General features: G+C 30.7%; 1 protein-coding gene across 1 annotated transcript in view; it reads left to right on the top strand.

Moving 5' to 3' along the window:
- Positions 1-18915, top strand: part of LOC128395618 (uncharacterized) — a 29668-nt gene that overhangs the window by 9220 nt on the left and 1533 nt on the right. Inside the window, exons 2-11 of the mRNA XM_053356077.1 lie at positions 13903-13981; positions 15399-15488; positions 15572-15598; positions 15664-15816; positions 16998-17051; positions 17314-17367; positions 17937-18005; positions 18088-18243; positions 18358-18486; positions 18582-18869. Of these exons, the coding sequence (XP_053212052.1) occupies positions 13903-13981; positions 15399-15488; positions 15572-15598; positions 15664-15816; positions 16998-17051; positions 17314-17367; positions 17937-18005; positions 18088-18243; positions 18358-18486; positions 18582-18869 (1099 nt within the window). The remainder of the gene's footprint in view (positions 1-13902; positions 13982-15398; positions 15489-15571; positions 15599-15663; positions 15817-16997; positions 17052-17313; positions 17368-17936; positions 18006-18087; positions 18244-18357; positions 18487-18581; positions 18870-18915) is intronic.

Raw genomic sequence — 18915 nt, 5'->3', positions numbered from 1 at the left:
AGATGTAATCGTACTATAGCCGAACGTCTCCGTACTTACGTTTGTGCCAAAGGTACTAAAAATCTCATTCCCGCTCTACAAGCTTCTCTCTATGCTATTAATGCTTCCGTGCATAAAATTACGAGATTCAGTCCCTACTTCCTTGTTTTTGGTCGCGAGCCAAACAAACCCCTTGATAATTACTTATCTATAAAGCCCAATTCCCCAGTGAATGTTAATGAAGCTCGTAAAATTGCTTACGCGCGACTCAATGCACAACAACTCTATCAGATCAACAGAACTAAATCCCTTCATCCATCATCTCCATACATCATTGGTGATTTTCTCTTAGTTAAAAATGAATCTATCGACTCTTCAGTTTCAAAGAAACTTCGAAATAAGTATAATGGTCCTTATTTAGTTTGTGGTTTGAAGAAAGGAGCTTTACTCCTTTTAGACCCTAATACGATTAACCTATTTACCTGTAATGTGTCCAACACAAAAAAGTTTTCAGGTAAACCTAATTCCCAAATGACATCTCTTAGAGATCAATTTTTTAACCCTGATTCCTACTTAGAAGTAGAAGATTTTAATTCCCCAGACATTGAGTTAATTACTGACCAACATTTTTCCTCTCTTAGCGATAATTATAATTATCAAAATCAAGATTCATTTTCAACTCAAGATCAAAATGATCCAAATTCATTAAATCAAGATGAAAATCTAATTGATTTAATTCAAAATTTCCCTCAATCAATTAGCTCTGATTCGACTAATCAACTAATTAACAATCACTCTAATGATATACAAATGTCTAAATCTCCAAAAAATAAGCGAAAATATCGAACATCTGATCAACAGATAATCAATCAAGAAAATTTAATTCTCAACAATCAACCAAAAATCTTAACAAGACAACAATTAAGAAACAAACATGTTTATGTCTTATACTCATTTTCATTGTTAGAAGACAATAATGAAAATATTTCCTTAATTAACAATTTATATCAATCTAATTGTTACAATTATTTGTTTAAATCTATTGATTTAAAAATTTTCGAAATTAATTATTATCATTATAATGATTTGGAAAAGAAATTCAATTTTTCTAAAGTCAAAAAGTCTGTGAATTATTATGTTAATTATAACACTTGTCATGATTTTTTACTTTCCCACGTTAACGTCGCTACTTTCGCTCTCCATCTTTTCCCACCTTCTACCTTTGTTCTAGTTCAGTTAACCCCTTGCGCTCTTACTTGTTACATCTTAGATGTTACACTTGATCAAATTTTCCAAAATTTTTCAAAGTCATTTAAGTTTCTAATTCTATCAAATTGTCAATCAAATCAATCAACCATTTTGATTTTAATCAAATCATCTCAACAATTAATCATCTTAATTAACAATTTTGTTAATTTAAAATTAGTCATCAACTATAACTCTAGTTATCTCTCTGGTTGTGACTCTTCATTCATCATAAGTGCTTTTGTCTTCACTTCCGTTTCGCTCATAAGTGCTTTTAAAAGCGTTAATCATCTTGTTTGTCATCTCATTCATCATCTTCTTAATCATCCTTTTCGAGAGAAAAAGCTAATTTTGATCATCATCAAAATGGATAAAAGTGAAAATCAACCACCCACACCTAACAGTGTCTCTCCTCTCATTTCCGTGCTACTCAACATTTTCTCCGCTCTCTAGTTGAAAGTGAAAGTGACTCTGAACCCGAAGAAATTTCTTATTATCCCGGAAGACCAGGTACTCCACCGCCTCATCGTAATTATCCTTGTTACGAAATTGAAAATTCACCTTCACCGAACTCTCTGAAAAACTCTGGTAACCTAAAAACTGTTAAGTTCAACTCTCCCCTTGTTCATCATCCACCTTCATCATTAAAAAGAGCCATTTCAATTGAATCTTTAGATTCGATTTCATCATCTCACCCAAAACAATTAAAGAAAATTACTCTCCGAACCATGGATGATAAAGGTAAGGTCGATATTCGTCCGAGTACTTCAAATTTCATGCCATCTTCTCATTACCCTGAAAGGTATCCTAAACCTCATCAATATCCTCGTTTTTATAAAAGAGAATTTCCTGCTCCTCTTCCAAGTATTGAACTACCCAAACATCTTTCAATTGAAAAATTTAAAGAAGTTCAATCAATTGTTAAATTAAAGAATGAAAATTTCAAAAATATCCGTTCCAAATATGAACGAATGATCCGAGAGAAAATTTTTCTGAATCTTTATCAAGACGATTCTATTTACTCAATCCCTCTCCCGAAGATACCTAAAGGTATATCTAAAGCTTCGGTTTCTCATGATGAACTTCATTCTTTCATTGACAAAATCCGTTGTTCATTATGCGAACAAATTTCATTACTCCCCTTAGAATGTGATTTTTGCAAAAATTGGTATTGCACTGATTGCATTGTCTTCATCCAAAATTTAATTGCTACTCTGCAATTAACTCCACCATCAAAACCAAATAAATTCATCTGTATCATCCCATCATGTTTAAAAAGATTTGCATCGATAGATGATTACCCCACTTTCAGTAAAATTTCGTACTCCAGCACTTACATCAATTATCGTAATTGCAAATTTAATTGTAGATATACGATGTGCTCAAAATTAATCAGTCCCAATCTCCTCCATCAACACGAGTCTGAATGTAGACTTGGACTTTTTAGGGAAGAAGTCGATTTAGAATCGAACCCAAAATTTCATTATGGTTCTTCAGTTAAAGAACTTGTCTCTCTTCTCCCAAAAAGATTAATCAATTTCATCCCTGCTCATATTCGCTCAGCACCCAAACCATTAATCTCTTATTCCTCTCATGAGTTTGACTTCGAACAAAAATTCGAATTATATGCTTGTCTGCTCATCAATAAGGAAGAACATCCTGATGACCCTCGTCTCTCCGCTACAGCTATTCGATCTCATGCTAATCTAAGATTAGGTTTTTGGACAAATTTTCATAAGTCCCGAGATCCCACTCTTCCTCTCTCAGAAGAAGAAGAATTCACCAGACAAATAGGTTTTCCCTCAACTGTCCCTTACGATCCCGCTCCATCTCGACCTCCTACTATCCGACATTACAGTAAAAATAATCCTGTTCCTCATTATCTCATCAATGATTCCGAGGAATGGCTGAAACTAACTGAAGGAAAGTTCGAATACGATCTTCCTTGTTCTCCCCTTAGATTATCCGCTGACGCTGGTGAACCCATAAACCCCTACACCGCTATCAATCCACTTCTTCGATTAAGTGAAGAAGAAAAAGAAAATGTAACTAAAAATATTTCAAAGTGGTTCCCTGTTTCACTTCGAGAATTAGTTACTCTCGATAATTTCAATACAACTTCGAACCCTCAACGAGTTGAATATCGTGAGAACCGCCGAAATAAAGCAACTGCAATTTTTAATCATTTGGTTTCTCAACAACTCGAAGAGTTAACAGATTATCAACAAAAGTTCTTAGCCGATTCAATTAACGAACATCCTGAACCAATGAACGTTTATTCCGTTCATGCCGCTTATGTTCGGATTGAAAAAACAAATTCTAATTATGAAACTATTCTTGTCCCTCATCCCGTTTGGATTGTCATCGTGGATGGAAATTGTGAAATTGTCTATGAGACTCTAATCAATTATAAAAACATCGACAGAATGGACTCAAGGTTCCATGGACTTAATAAATCCGATCTCAAGTTTGGTAAACACCTTCACTCAGTTCGAGATCAAGTCCTTTGTTTCATGGCCTGCGCTAAACAAATTGTTGGTGCTAATCTACTTCTTTTCTTTCAAGGCCTTCAACTCACTCCGTCCGAAATTGATGGTTTAAGACCCAAATTTCGAGACATGACAATCTATTTTTCCCCATATAGAACTTCTCCCGCTTCCTTATCACTCATCTCATTTCTCATCTTCTCTGGTTATACGATTCGTGCCAAGCCTCATTCCCCTTCAATCGAAGCTACAACTTCGATGCGACTTTACATGTCATTTTGGAATGAAATCGAAGATAAAGTCATCGAAACTGGTCATGGAATCCATAACCAATCCATCAAACATTATGTTCGAAACAATAAAGTTTCGTACCTTCATCAAAAATTCACTCAATTAGTCGAGTCCAATAAGACTCAATGGCCTACCGATTGGTCTTATCATTATCATCATCAATCAAACCCAGAATATAACTCGTTTTCGTGCGCCTCTCCCGTTATATTCTCATCATCTTCATCCGATTCATCATCATCGTCAAGGAAAAGCTCAACTCAAGCCCTTGAACCACAAGAAAATTCCAATATTCCACTTTCCACCTCGCTCAACAAGGAAAATATAAAGGAATGAAACATCATCAACATCATCAACCTCATCAACACCATCACCCCTTGGAAATTCACAAAAGTTTCTTGGTGAAATTGCGCGAAGCATAGTCGCTAATCTACCTGATCCTGAATTTACTTCATCTTCCGATTCCAACAAATCGAAGAAAAATTCCCAAGGAATACCCGGAACTTCATCATCTAAACAAAGCTCACCAAATAACAATCGTATCGATAACGAAACCCTGAAGAAGTATCTTCATCAAAGTGCTAGGGACTGAAGGGTAGAAAATCCTGAAATCATCAGTCTTCCGTTTCGATCACTATAGTGATTTGATGAACTTGTTTAGAATTTAATTCTATTTAATTTTCATTTAATTTTCTATTTAAATCCAATTTTCCCTTCGTGACAATTAGTTAATTGCGCGCCCTTAAGCTTAATTGCTTTCCTTTTCTTTTCCTTTCTTTTCTAATTTTCTATTTTCTATTTAACAATTGAAATTTTCCTACAACTATAATTGTATCTCCCCATTGTTACAATTAACCAATTGAATTGATTAATATCCTTAATCAAGTTAATTTAATTGTTAACAAAATATATTATCCCAACTATTTAACCAATCATGTTAACCAATCTATATCTAAAGATATAATCATTTTAATTTTCTCAATGATTAATTTTGTTTAAAACAATTAACTAATTACCTGTAATTGTAACCCAAATCTCTCATCTTTAAGTTAACCTAAAAGTTGACCAAATAGTAAGAGACCCGATTTTCTCTTTCTTTCCCTCTTTCTTTTCTCTTTCTTTCATTTTTTAGATTTTGTATTGTAAAAGCCTAGAAGCTTAACCCCTTATCTTATCTTCATTTTGTTCAAGTTAACCATAAGTAACATTTGGTTTTCTTTTCTTTTGTTCATCTTTAACTTGTAACTCATCATTACTCTTATCACTATGATGATTTAGCTTAATTTGTTTTCCCCCTATTTAATCATCCAAATTTCTTTCCCCAGATTAATTTGTTTTCCCTCAAGTTAACCGTTCCTAAGGAACATCAATTCAAATTAATCTTCAGTTCTATTTCAACATTAGAATAGTGCTCATCTTAATTTTAATTGTTCCTAAAATTCAATTAATCAATCAATCCATCCATCCATCTTTAATCTCAATTTCAATTTAATAAAATTTCTCAGCAAAGTAAAATTGCTTCTCTCTCTTTAATTCAATTCATTAGAATTTGTGAGAACTCTTAGAGTTAAAACACAAAGTGAAGCAAGTGAAGTGTAGTGGTAATACTGTAAGAGGTGATCCTTACGAATCTTGTTCTTCGGTATTGTGGACCGAAAATCTTCTTTTCGAATTCAAATCCTTTCCAAGTCAATAGACTTTTCGAGTTACGGCAACTCAAAATTCATCTTTATTAAGATATCTTCCTCAATCTAAAAATCTACCCCACATAAATCATAATCATAATCATTGTAATTGTATTTCATTAAATTGCTCATGAAAACATTTGATATCATGATAATGTTTCGTTATAATTTAATGATTGTTTCAGTTATTCTGATTAAGATGAGAGTAAAACAAAAACTACTCTAAGGCTCATGATAAGTAAACAGTAATAATTGTTATCATTATGGAAACTGTAACACTAATCATGATTTCATGAGAAAGAAAATGAAACATTCAGATACAGACTCAGGGAGGTAGAAATTGTTAGAGAGAAAGTTAGAGAGAAGGAGAAAGTTTTATTACATTTATTTTCTTTCATGAGATTTTTTGTTTTCTTTCCACCAAGAAGTTCAGTTGAAATGAAAGATCATAAATAAAACTCTGAATTCTGGTTGAATGAGTGTTCAATTATCATCATCGATTATTACATTTCCCTGTTAACACCCATGAATCTTGATATTAGTAAACATTTACATCATCTCATGATGACCATAAATATATATTTATTATCTTTATTGAATGTCCACTACTTTGTTTTCATCATTTTATCTTCATGGATAAAAAGTGAAAAAATGAATGACCATTTATTTTGTTGACCTTTTTTATGTTATTCTTTTCTTATATTAACTTATACTCTCTCAACAAGTTACGTAAATGATGTTGAATTATCACGCTGACCACTGTCCACTAGATGGTTAACTAATATGATTGGAACAAATTTTTCAATATAAATGCAGATTCAATTGATTACCAGTCTCTCTCTCTCTAGCGATAATCACTGTTCTAATTATTGATAATAATGAAACAGCTCGAGAATATATATTATGCTGACCACTGGTCATTTTGGTTTACCTTTACAACAAAGATTTTGCTATTGATTGGATTGCTGACAAAAGTTTTATCATGTAAGGAAAAAAAATCTCAATGATATTCATTCAGATTTCCTTAATCACATGTTCATGGTAATGTTCATCTGAATCTTTATCTACTGACCACTAGTAAAGGTCAGTTTCTATATCTTGTATTGAAAGTTGTTATTTCAGTTTTTCCCATCATGTTTACCATGAAAAAAAAAGCAAATTAATGATTTTCATGAGAGATTTGAAAAGCGTTAGACTTTGCATTAAAAGTGAAAACAAAGTTAAACCATAACATTGAAAATTGCTGAGATTACTACTAAGATTAAGATTAATGGATTAACCTGTTGGAGATTTTTTTAACAGCAAATTGAAAAGTTTATCTTCATGATGATTCCAATTTTTCTTGTCAATTCAAGTTCAATCAGATGAACTCATGAACCTTTTCCCAATTGAATGAATTACTTTTAAATGTTTGTAAGGGCTGAGTGGCTGATGAAAGTATTGGAAAGTGAATAAAAAATGAATACAATCTCAAGAGGATTTCACCCTGTTTCCGGTAAGAGCTTCTCGAAAACCGGATATTGAATGGATGAGCAAAAAAATAAACCTCAAAGGTAAAATTTACTTGATGTTTACTTATGGAAACTTTTACACTGGACTTTGTTATTTTCAGGGAAAATTTTCAATCATTTTCAGTATGGACATGATTTAAGAATCAGCTCATAACATGATAGAGTCTAACTGATGGAAATGTGAAACGAATCAAATCTACAGAACTTTTCAATCAACAGATGAAAATTTTCATGGTGAAAGTGAAAATTCAAGATGAATCATAATTTATGGTAATTATCCTCATTAACTTTTTGATGATTTAAGTTCAGCTAAAGATTTCAGTCTCCTGATTATCATGGAAATGGTTCAGTAGATGTTACAATGTGTTCATATATCATTATGGTGATGATATTTAATCATCATCATGGTGTTGATGAGAAAAAGAGGAGAAATGCAGAAATGTCTTAAGATAATCTAAATTAATAAGTTACCAAAAATGTCAGAATTTAAAGTTAACAATAATAATATCTAATCATGAATTCACCTCCCACTGAACAAGAGGGTTGGAACTTTTTTTTTATTCATTAAGATGTAATAACTTTTAATCAAGTTTCTTGACATGGGAAATGATCCAACATTTCAACTGAATAAATATCATCATGATTATTTATTAATCAATTTCATTATCTATTCAACCTGATGATAGACCATGAAGATAATATTGTGTTTCAAGAAACATCATCATCATGGTTATGATAAGAAAATATAGAAAAAGAAGTTGAGTCAATAATTAAGATGATAATTATTCAGATAATTTTGGTTATTATTCTGATGATACATAGTCAATTCTGAATAGAGAATTGTTATCATTATTAGCATTTAAACAATAAGCGAAAATATAATGAAAGATAAAACAGTTTTCGCCCAGAATTCCGAATTGATCTTTTCTATTAATTTTCAATCAACTTGAAATCAACTTTTTTTTCAAGAGAATTTGCTTCAAAAACTTTATGAATTTTTTTGATATTTTGGTCGAGTGATATAAAACTGACCTTTCGGTAGACCGAAAGTCCTTCCGAATCTCACTTCGTGAACGAAAAGTGTTTTTTTCTTCATTAAAAGAGCATAAATATCTCACAAAATTTTACTAAATGATTTTGGCCCTAGTGACTTACGGAATTTTGGCCGAAAGGTCAGTTTTCATCTTTATGTCAAAATTTTCCATGGTTTCCCAAGTTCATAGATGTGATCTGGTCTTGTAAACGGCTCTCCAATCACAAGTTATTTAGAAAACAAATCTGCTAATTTAACGTAATCGCCCTGTATATTGTTTGCTCAGAGAATCAGTTGATAAAGATGAAATTTTGTCATTCATTTAATGGATTACATTTCGTTTTTTATCACTACATGTAAGTTGACTTAATTCAGCTCGTTATAAAATTGAGCTGCTTTAGTGCCGTCAAATGCTGTTTGCTGTCAAATTACTCAAATCATGTATGTCAAATATGTCAAATCAACAAACCAGTACACCGTGGTAAGAAAGTTCGTGTGAAAGGGGATGGGGGTCGAACCGAATTTAGAAATGTAAATGTTTCTCTGCGCATCTCTAACCCCCATTTCCCCTCACACGAACTTTCTTACCACCCTGTACATACCTTTAATCTAAACAGCTGACCAAGTGTAATTAAGGTTCAAATTTGAGTTAAATTCATCTTACCTTTGGAGTTTCACTCCTAAGAATCTCTCTCTCTCTCTCTCTCTCTCTTGTTGTTTCTATTGTAATTTATGCCATTTATGGGATTCAACCTTGAACCTTGAAAATTTTCCTGCTATCTCACATGGGAGGTATAATATCATTTCATCGAGTCAAGAATCTGAATTCGCATTAAGGTGAGTTCGGTATCAGAATCTCAAAGGACTTTTCTTTCATCATTATCATCTCTTGTGATGGAGTAAGGGATAATCTTGTTACATTGATAATAAAAATGTTTGGTAACCTTTTAGTTGAAAAGATGCAAAGTTTTCAAATCTCATCATAGAGATTCAGTAAAAATCTGAATACCCTTCAGGTTATACTTCGTAATTTGATACAGATAAGTGCTGCTTTCTTTCCTTGATACTTTTCTTATTTAATTTTACTTTGATTCTAACTAAATCCTTCTAAAAAGGTTCAACAGGTTAAAACAAATTCATTTACTCAACTTACAGAATTAATGGATAACTTCTCAAGAAATTTATCCAACTAGTTACTAACAAAATCAGCTCGAATTACATGTTACACTTTTTACCTCAAAGTGAGAAAAAGATAAAATATTTCAGGATCAGTTTCATTGATCTTTTTTTTTCATGATCTCTTCATGGAAAATCATCTGAGGAGGTGAAAGGAAGATGAAAAAAAAGAGAAACTCCTTCTGTAAACAATCTTGATGATAGTTGATGATAAAAGTGATGATGAACTCGGATCACATAGAAATTAATCAGAGAAAGATGATGAAATTCATGAAAGAAAAAGTTCGAAACTTGGAAGGAGAGAAAAAAGTTTATTCTTTCAGAAAAATATTCGATCTTTTTTTTCACCACATGGAGAATGAAAAATGAACATGAAGCTCTCAAGATAAACAAAGTTCGAGAAATAAAAACTCATAGTGATGATGGAGATGATGATGATGATAAGGCCAAGGAAGGTGAACATGAAGATAACATAATCATCAGAGTCTTTGAGATAATCAACCAACTGTAAATTGAAACTGAACGAAAAAAAAAGTTCTGAACAAAATCATGGATCTTATTAGAAACTTATCTTCACTCAGAAACCAATCGAATAATATTAAAAAAGATTTACACAATTAATCACCTTGATCAATGTTGTGATTAGTTTAATCAGTTTCACTTAATCATTTAAGACTCATTTACAACTAATATATTGATAAATAAGCTTAAAGAAACCTAAGCAATTGCAATTAGTGTGATTAGTTTGTCTGTACAGTTTTTAGATTGTCAATTATCATTACCATCGTCGTGGATGAACACTTAATTATCATCTTAATTATTTCAGCTAATTGTCTCTTCCTATTTTAAACTGAAAGTCTAATCATTTAATTCATCAACATCATTAGGATTTCATCAAAGGAAATTGTGTTAGTCCAAAAAGAGAAAACTTTTTTCGTAAAATAATTAAAGTTCAAAGAAAAACAGTAACGAAAACATTGATCATCATTACAAATTGTTAACAATTAGCTAACTACTTAGATGGAACTAGTAATTACAGAAATGTAATTATCGATTAAACTGAAAGAAAAGAAAAAGATGAAATCTCATCTTATCATAGTTTCATCATACTCTCCATCTTCTCCTCTTCTCCATCCATTTCCTTATCCTTTTTTTCATCATAATTCTCCTTCAACTCTAATCTATCTTCATTAGAAAATCTTTTCATCAGCCAACAGAATTACTCTCTCACTTTTTCTTCAATTTCACCATCATCTTTTCATCTAAACATATCCACATCTTTCACTCTCCATCCTCATCTTTTACCCACAAATTTTCATCTTCATTATGATGGAAAAGAAAACAAAATTTCTTATAAAATTTTGAGCATCAATTCATAACAATTTCTCATCAATTTACATCATGTAAGTAGATGAACAATTGAATTTCATGTGATGGAAAAGCAAATATGTTGTATAATGGATTTTTTAGTCTCAAGTATCAATAGTTATTGTTTCTCTGTTTAAAGTTTTAATATTCAAATTTTCAATCGTAGTATTAGTAAGACAATTTCAAGATCAAATTTATTGGAATCTTCGTCATATGAAATTTAAATCATGGTTCTAGTTTTTTCCTCGGATTAATTCATGAATCTACTCTGAGTCTAGGGCACCAAAAAGTATTCAGGGCGATTTTGGTTCTGATTCATTTGGCGTGTGTCATTAATTGGAAACATGAAGGTTGATACAGAATTAATTTCTGATTTAGCATAGTCATAATTAACTTAGATGAAAGTTCAACATTTGAATCAAAGGTTAACTGTAATTTTAAGTTTGTGCAAATGCTGATTAGACATTTAAAATCTATTGATTGAGACTTTTTCTCTGGAACAAAAAGAATGGAAAAAGAGTTTAAAATTCTTAGAAAGATAAATATTAACATGAAATAAGAAAATTGATTCATTTGTGAGAGAAAATATTCTGTTTGGTGATCTTGATTGATTTTTTCGAACATTAAACTTTCCTGAATCTTGAATCATCTCGCACCAATCGATTGATTGATCTACAGGAAGAGAGAGTTTAAATTTTCTACTGTTTTCATGAAGAACAAGGAAAAATCCCCTGAGGATATTGACAGAATTATTGAAGATGCAAGAGAAAAAGATGATTTATTCAATTGAATTTTACTTATACTTTTATCATAAAGAGAAACAATCACAATGATTAAGACAATCAACAAGCTAATGAATCAATTTAAATGTTACTATTAACTAGCAAATACTCAAAGTGTCACATTAAGATGATAACTTTGATTCTGTATTTGATTTACTCATGAAATTCAGAATAAACAATTACCATTGTCACAAGTGAGATAAAACTTCAATTGATTCTATTAAAATACTTGAGTTTATTCATAACACTGATGATAAATCCGATTCTGATGAACCAAAAATAAGATAAAATCTATTGAAAATATTATTAATACATTGTTACTATTGTAAAAATTTTTCCTCTAAATTCATGATAAAAATAATATTATTTTTCTACTTATTCCATCATTACTTTCATGATAATATCTTAAGTTGAGCTGTTCAATCATAGATTCTGAATGAACTGAATGCATAAGTGAATAAGAAAAATAAACAAAAACAAACACTGAATATGATTCAGAATATTCTGAAAATATCGAATCTGTATTAATAAATACATGATAATTTCCATTTCCATTGGGCCCAATAAACTTTTGAAATGTTTCAATTCAACTGAATATCAATAATTCAAATAGCTCATCTCAAAAACACCATGGTAATGATTATAATAACAATAATCCTAAGGCATCAACTGAATCCGTGATGAATGTTCATTATTATTATCATGAAATATGACAAAGATAAATTGATAAGCATAAAGAATTGATGATAAAATTTTCACCCTCTATTTGATCAGCCAACTCTCTCTCTCTCTCTCCTGCTCAATGTAAAAGGTAAACAGCATCATTTCCGTGTCCGGTTCATAACGATAGACATCATGATAAAGTGTACAAAAAGCTTTAGTGACATTTTTTGATCATACGATTCAGTTGATGCTCATGATAATAATAATGATCTAGTATATGAATCTACTAGATCATTATGTGTATGTATTACTTTAATGATAACCTTTCAAACAAACAAGCAAAAAAAACACAGGTAACATGATGTTGTTCAGGGAGAAATATTTGTTTTCTCAATGTATTCATAACATGAGTAAAAAGTTACATGGTTCATGGATCACTGAAAAGGTATTTATTTCCAGAGGAAGCAAAAGCAAATATCAGCCATTCCTTTAGATGTATTTTACATACAGATAAGTATGAATTTCGATAAGACAAAAAAAATGAAAATTCTGTCATTCTAATCATCTGATAAAAGTTATCATCAAATTGAATGTAAATATATTCCAAAGAAATCAAAAGGTAACAAAGCTACAGGTATAATCGTGAAAAATGGGGCAACATTACAATTCTCAGAACTTATTTTTTTCACTACTCAATTTTTTCCCCTGTTAATGTGATCTCTTTCATAGAGATGAATATTGATAAAATAAGAATCAAAATATAAGTTCAAGTTTTGGAAAAACATTTCAATTCCATTATCTTTATATTCAATTGATTAGTTGTAGCATTTTCCTTGATACAATCCGAGTTTCAATGTTTACTTTATGGTTCTAGAACTATACACCAAGATGAATGCCTCGAAATTGTAATAGTTTCTTATTATTATTATTACTATTTTCACTCCATGGTTTAGGTTCATAGTGGATATCATTATGATTCTCTTTTTCTTTTACTGAACAAATTCATTGAATAACATTTTTCTCATCTACTCAAGGGAATTGTACTTAGGTCACACTATTTGATCATCTTCTAATTTTAACACAGGTAACTTTATTATCCTTTCCAAGTTTAACCTTACTTAAAGTTGGAGTATTAATTTAATACACATTACCTTGTATGGAATCAAAAATAACACCTTTGGTTAGCATGATAACAAATTGACATTATGGTTCGCCTTTTAATCTTGAGAAACCATCATCATCATCATCATCATGATTATCATTGATGAGCAGGAAAAAAAATCCATTGATGTTAATACCTTGTTTTCATCTTCATCATTATCATTATTATCGCATTATCATCAGTTTTCATCATCATCATCATCCTGATAATACTCTAGATAAACCTGATGTCAAACTTATTAGGATAAGTTATTAGGATGAAAGTAAAAAGTTCAGTGTTTCAGGAAGAAAGCTTGATATGAAAGACATGGAAATTATCAATAAGTTTCATGGTGTTATTTCTGATGATTTTTTTTTATCACTCACAGTAATTGTATTTATTTTATTCCAAAGTGAATGTTGATCATGTCTAGAAAATAAAAAAAAAAGTTGAAAACAAAAGACAGAACGGAAATAACATTCATAGATATTTAATTTTGCTTCCTTTTTTTTTCCTTCTCGTTTCAACATTTTCCATGGGAACAGCTTCCGGTTCTAGAAGAGTATTGCCTTTCAGCTAAACAGTATTGTAAACCAGGTAATCCAGGTCCACCAGGGGAACAGGGTAAGTGAATATATATTAAGAATCGTTGGGGAAAAAATCAATAGAAATGTTATCGAGACTCGAAAAAAAAACTCCATCTCAGTTTATTATCATTCCAACATTGAATCAATGCAAATAAACCCAAGAGCTTATTATTTACTGATAGAATGATATATTATATGAACACATCATTCATGATCTTATCATGAAACTCAGAGTGAAATTCTCAATCAGCTTGAGATTTGAGGTTCAATATTGAAATGGATAAGTAGACCAAATATTTTCAATATTTCACCGACATTCAAATGTAATTCTGGTTGATAATGACCAATGGAAAGAGTCAAATCAATTTTACCATGAAAATAACTCGAAACTTTGTCAATTTACTTTCATACGATTGAATTTATATCATGTAAAAGTTATCAATAGATTTTACTCAATGAAGATGAATAAAAAAAGGATTATATTTACATGTTAAGAGGAAAGTTGCAAGGAAAAGGATAAACTGATAAACCTTCAATTGGAAATAGGAATCTATCGAGATTATATTTAGAATCTATCAGAATTATCTTCCATTGAGAGTTGCTCGATTGAAGTTCATTTGAAAATCAAATTTTCTGTTCAAGAATAATAATAATAATCTAAATCAGCTTAACATGAGGGTAATTGTCATGAATTGTAATTGTTTTTCATTGATTATCCAAGTAACTATTACATGTAGAGAGTGAAAAAAAGCAATCAAATTGTGATTTACAAAAAAACAATCTCAAACTAGATTATCATTTTCACATAGGAATTACATTTAATATCTAATTGTTTCTGATCACAATTGTTGAATGTTTCACTTTGCAAATGATGAAAAGGTTTTCAGAACTCTGAGTACACAGAAACAACAATGGATATCTTTTTAATACTCTCATGAAATTTTACCTTTTTATTCAGTTTTCATCATAGATCTGAATTATTTTCATCAGCAACATTTCAATATAAATTGTTAGACTAATAATCAGCTCTAAAATCATGAGAATTGAACTTTTCCTTGGAGTTTTTTTGACATAGTTTTCCATTTTACTATATTTTCAGATATAAATACAAATGTAATTTCATTATGATTTATTTTTCCATGTGATTATCATGGTGATGAAATTCACTGATGAATTCATATTGGCAAACATTTGAATTATTTTTTTCATCAGCATTAGAATAGAGTTTTTTTTTGGTATTTTCCTCATTCTGTTGAGTAATTGAATTTATTATGAACGAAGGTGAAACAATTTAATCAACTTTCATCAATGTTTTCTTAAAGATTATTATGTAATGTGTACACTGAATGGAAATGATTAACTGGCTAATTTGTGATAATGTTCATGTTAATAATTAATCAATTTGAGGTGAAAATTAAGATTGATTAGCTTTTTGGTGGTCATTTTTTTTCCAGGATTTGCCGGTGAAAAAGGTGAAAGAGGAGACAAAGGTGAGAGAGGTCACCAAGGGCCAAAAGGACCTGTTGGATCACAAGGACTTCAAGGTTTGATTAATTCAATTGATTCAAAGCCAAACAATTAAATTCAATTTAATTCAATTCTCTTTCATGAACAAAACAACTCATAGGTGCAACTGGACCAAAAGGTGAACCAGGTAAGTCAATATATATGATTGGAAAGCTTTGATATTCAACTAATTGTTTGTTGATTTGATTGAAGGTGAGGCTGGTCTTGACGGACGTGAAGGTTTACCTGGTGAACCAGGACTCGATGGTGTACCCGGTAGAGATGGTGAAGACGGTAAGAATGGTAAAGATGGACAGGATGGTATTCCAGGTCAACCAGGAACTAATGGAACCAATGGAATCAATGGTAATTATCGTAGTATAATTTGACATTTTATCGAGAAACAATTGAAAGATTAATTCTTTTCTTATTGAAGAAAATAAGAATAATAAATGATAGAGAATAAAAATCCTTCTCAAAGTTACATTAAGAGTATTAACTTTTTTGATAACAAGTGAATATCATATTTTCCCTCAGAACTTTGAACTCTCATGTCAACTTGGAATCTGAGTTTACCCTGTAAATGAAAGTTCTAAAAGATAATATCAGCAGGTAATATTCAGGATTATTCAATTGTCTAAATAAGTTTTTCTCTTCTTTTCTCTTCTTGAGTGAGAATTTTTCTTCCTTATTTCCTATTCCATGATAACTCTCACCATGAATCCTCATGAATTTAACTTTCTCTTTTCTCCATCTTCATCCGGATTAACTTGTATCATAATTATCTTTAACTTTTGGCCTCTTTATTTATAATACTCAGTTAATTAGTGTCTCTCATTTTCGAGCTGTCTTCGAGTTTTCAGATTTAGACATTTTTCCCTTCGAACATAAAATCAATGATAATCTGAGACGAAAGGAAATAGAAACGCAAATCTTTCCCATTACCTTTTATATTACAATTCTAATTACAGTTCTTCATCCTTTTTCTTTCTCTTCTCATCATTATTATTATCATCTTTATCTTTATCTTCATCTTCATCATTCCAATGTCTCATTCATAGTAACTTCATATTCACTAAGAAGATTTATCTTCTATTCCTCTATTATTATTATTATTATCTTCATCATCTTATCCTTACAGATTGAATATTTTTTTGATATATTCATTATCATGAACTTTAGGGTATTAATCAAAAAGATTTACATGAAGAAACAACGAATCGAATACAATAAGTTCACAGAAATCAGAGAGAGAGAGAGAGAGAGAGAGAAAGAGAGAGAGAGATGAGATAGATGAAGATAATCAATAATTCATCAGATTCAAGAGTAAACCTGATTCTTATTCCTATGGAATTGAAATATTTGCCTGGAGCAATAGACAATTCACTGAATTTCATTGAGAAGAAAATTTCATTTTTTTCTCATGGAAATTCAAACGAATGAGATGTTTAAAGAAACGTTTTCAAACACATATCGATCATTGTATCTCTTCAATGATCAACTAAATGTCCATTTGATATTTGATCAAATTAAATTCATTTCCACAGGTTTACCTGGTACTCCTGGTGAGAAAGGACCTTCAGGCCCTCCTGGTACACCGGGTGAGTTTATTTGTAATATTCACAGTTACATTCCTTTCGTCTGAATCATAATGAACTTTTTTATTCATCATGTGAAAAACTATCATCTTCAAAATAAGATAGATATCATTTATAGCCTTAGGCTATTAATACGATTCAATTATATTTTGTCCCTTCCATATCCTCCTATTGTCATTAACGATTTCAATTCATCATCATGATTAATATTAACTATTATCTGTGTAATCATGGGACTAATTAATTGTTTCATAATCGTTATTAGGACAACGAGGACCCGCAGGTAAAAAAGGTGTGGCTGGTAAACCTGGTGAACCAGGTAAGTTGATTGTTTACTTTAAAAATAAACTAATTCAATTAGTAAATTGAAAACTTTGATTTGTTTGATTGTTTTTGATTCAAGTGATAATTAAACATTGACTGACAGTTAATTCATTTGAATGTAAAAAACTGTCAACTTTTGATTAGTTAATTTTGTTTACATTTTAAACCTTTTTTATTTGCCATTGATAAGATGAAATTTACTGATTGATCTTGATTGTTGTTAACAATTGATTAGGTTAGTTGAAGGATGGATTGATTAATTATATTACAATGATGGTGTTTAATTGTTACGATTAATCAAAGTGTTAATCAACATCATTAACGATGATCAACTTACTTAATTGTAAACATTTAGAAGTAAAGAAAAACAAATAATCAGATAGATGATCAATCTTGTTGAATTGAAACAAAAACTCAATGACAGAGAGAGAGAGAAAAGTAATCATCAAAACAATACAATTAATCAAATAATTAAATTACTCGCTAATTATCCTTGATTACAGTTTTAATCACAATCTAAAAGGTTGATTAATTAATGATAATCATATCAATTCTGATTCTCAGGTCGTCCTGGTATTTCAGCTTGGAAAACGGTGACAGCAAATAATATAACGGATACTTCAACAATCTTGAGTAAGTTTTACCACTTAATTAGTTGATTAATTACATATACTGGTTTGGATTAGTATCTAAATTAATTAATTGAATTGTTCAGTTGCACCAATAATGAATGATGAAGAATCTAATCCCTCATATCGGGTTCGCGAAGGCGATAACGTTGTAATTGAATGTACGGCCAGTGGTCAACCTCGACCAATATACTCTTGGTACAAGAAAGACGGTAAACCAATACGATTAAAAAATAATACATGTAAGTAGTTAACTAATTGCATTGATTTCTTCGAGTGGATCATCAATTGTTTGGGAAAAATAATCAGCTGATTGGGAATTTGTCTCTTTCTCTCTCTTTCTTTCTTGTATTCAGATGTTGAAGTTTGTGGAGGTAAATTAAACTTGACCAGAATAAGACGTGACCATTCAGGGACTTATATTTGCTATGCTAACAATGGGATTCCACCTCAAGTGTCCAAACAATATCACCTAACGGTTGCTTGTAAGTGGTCATTTTGATCATTTTCACATGAGAGGGAAAATTTGAAATTCTCTTGACCTTTTGATAGCTAATTATTAATACTATTTTAATTTCAGATCAACCTTTAATTACTGTTACCAAAGATGCCGTTGCCGCTGATAATGGGTCTTCAGTGGTTCTCGAGTGCCTTGTTGATGCTTATCCAACAGCTATTCATTATTGGACCTTTAAAGGTGACAAAATATTGACTGATTGGAAAAGGAAAATGTATCAAATTGACAAATCAGATAATTTAACTCAATTATTATTTAATATTTCGCACATTGAACCAAGTGACCTTGGTGTTTATAAGTGTATCTCAAAAAATGAGGTCAACACAACCTATGGAATCATTGAACTCTATGGTAATTATCAACAAATGATTATTACTTGTCGTTTCCTCATCTATTA

Source organism: Panonychus citri, unplaced genomic scaffold (assembly GCF_014898815.1).
Source record: "Panonychus citri isolate SS breed McGregor unplaced genomic scaffold, ASM1489881v1 Contig00141, whole genome shotgun sequence".
NCBI lineage: Eukaryota > Metazoa > Arthropoda > Arachnida > Trombidiformes > Tetranychidae > Panonychus > Panonychus citri.
Note: the sequence above shows the minus strand (reverse complement) of the source record. Positions and strands in the feature narration are given on the sequence as shown.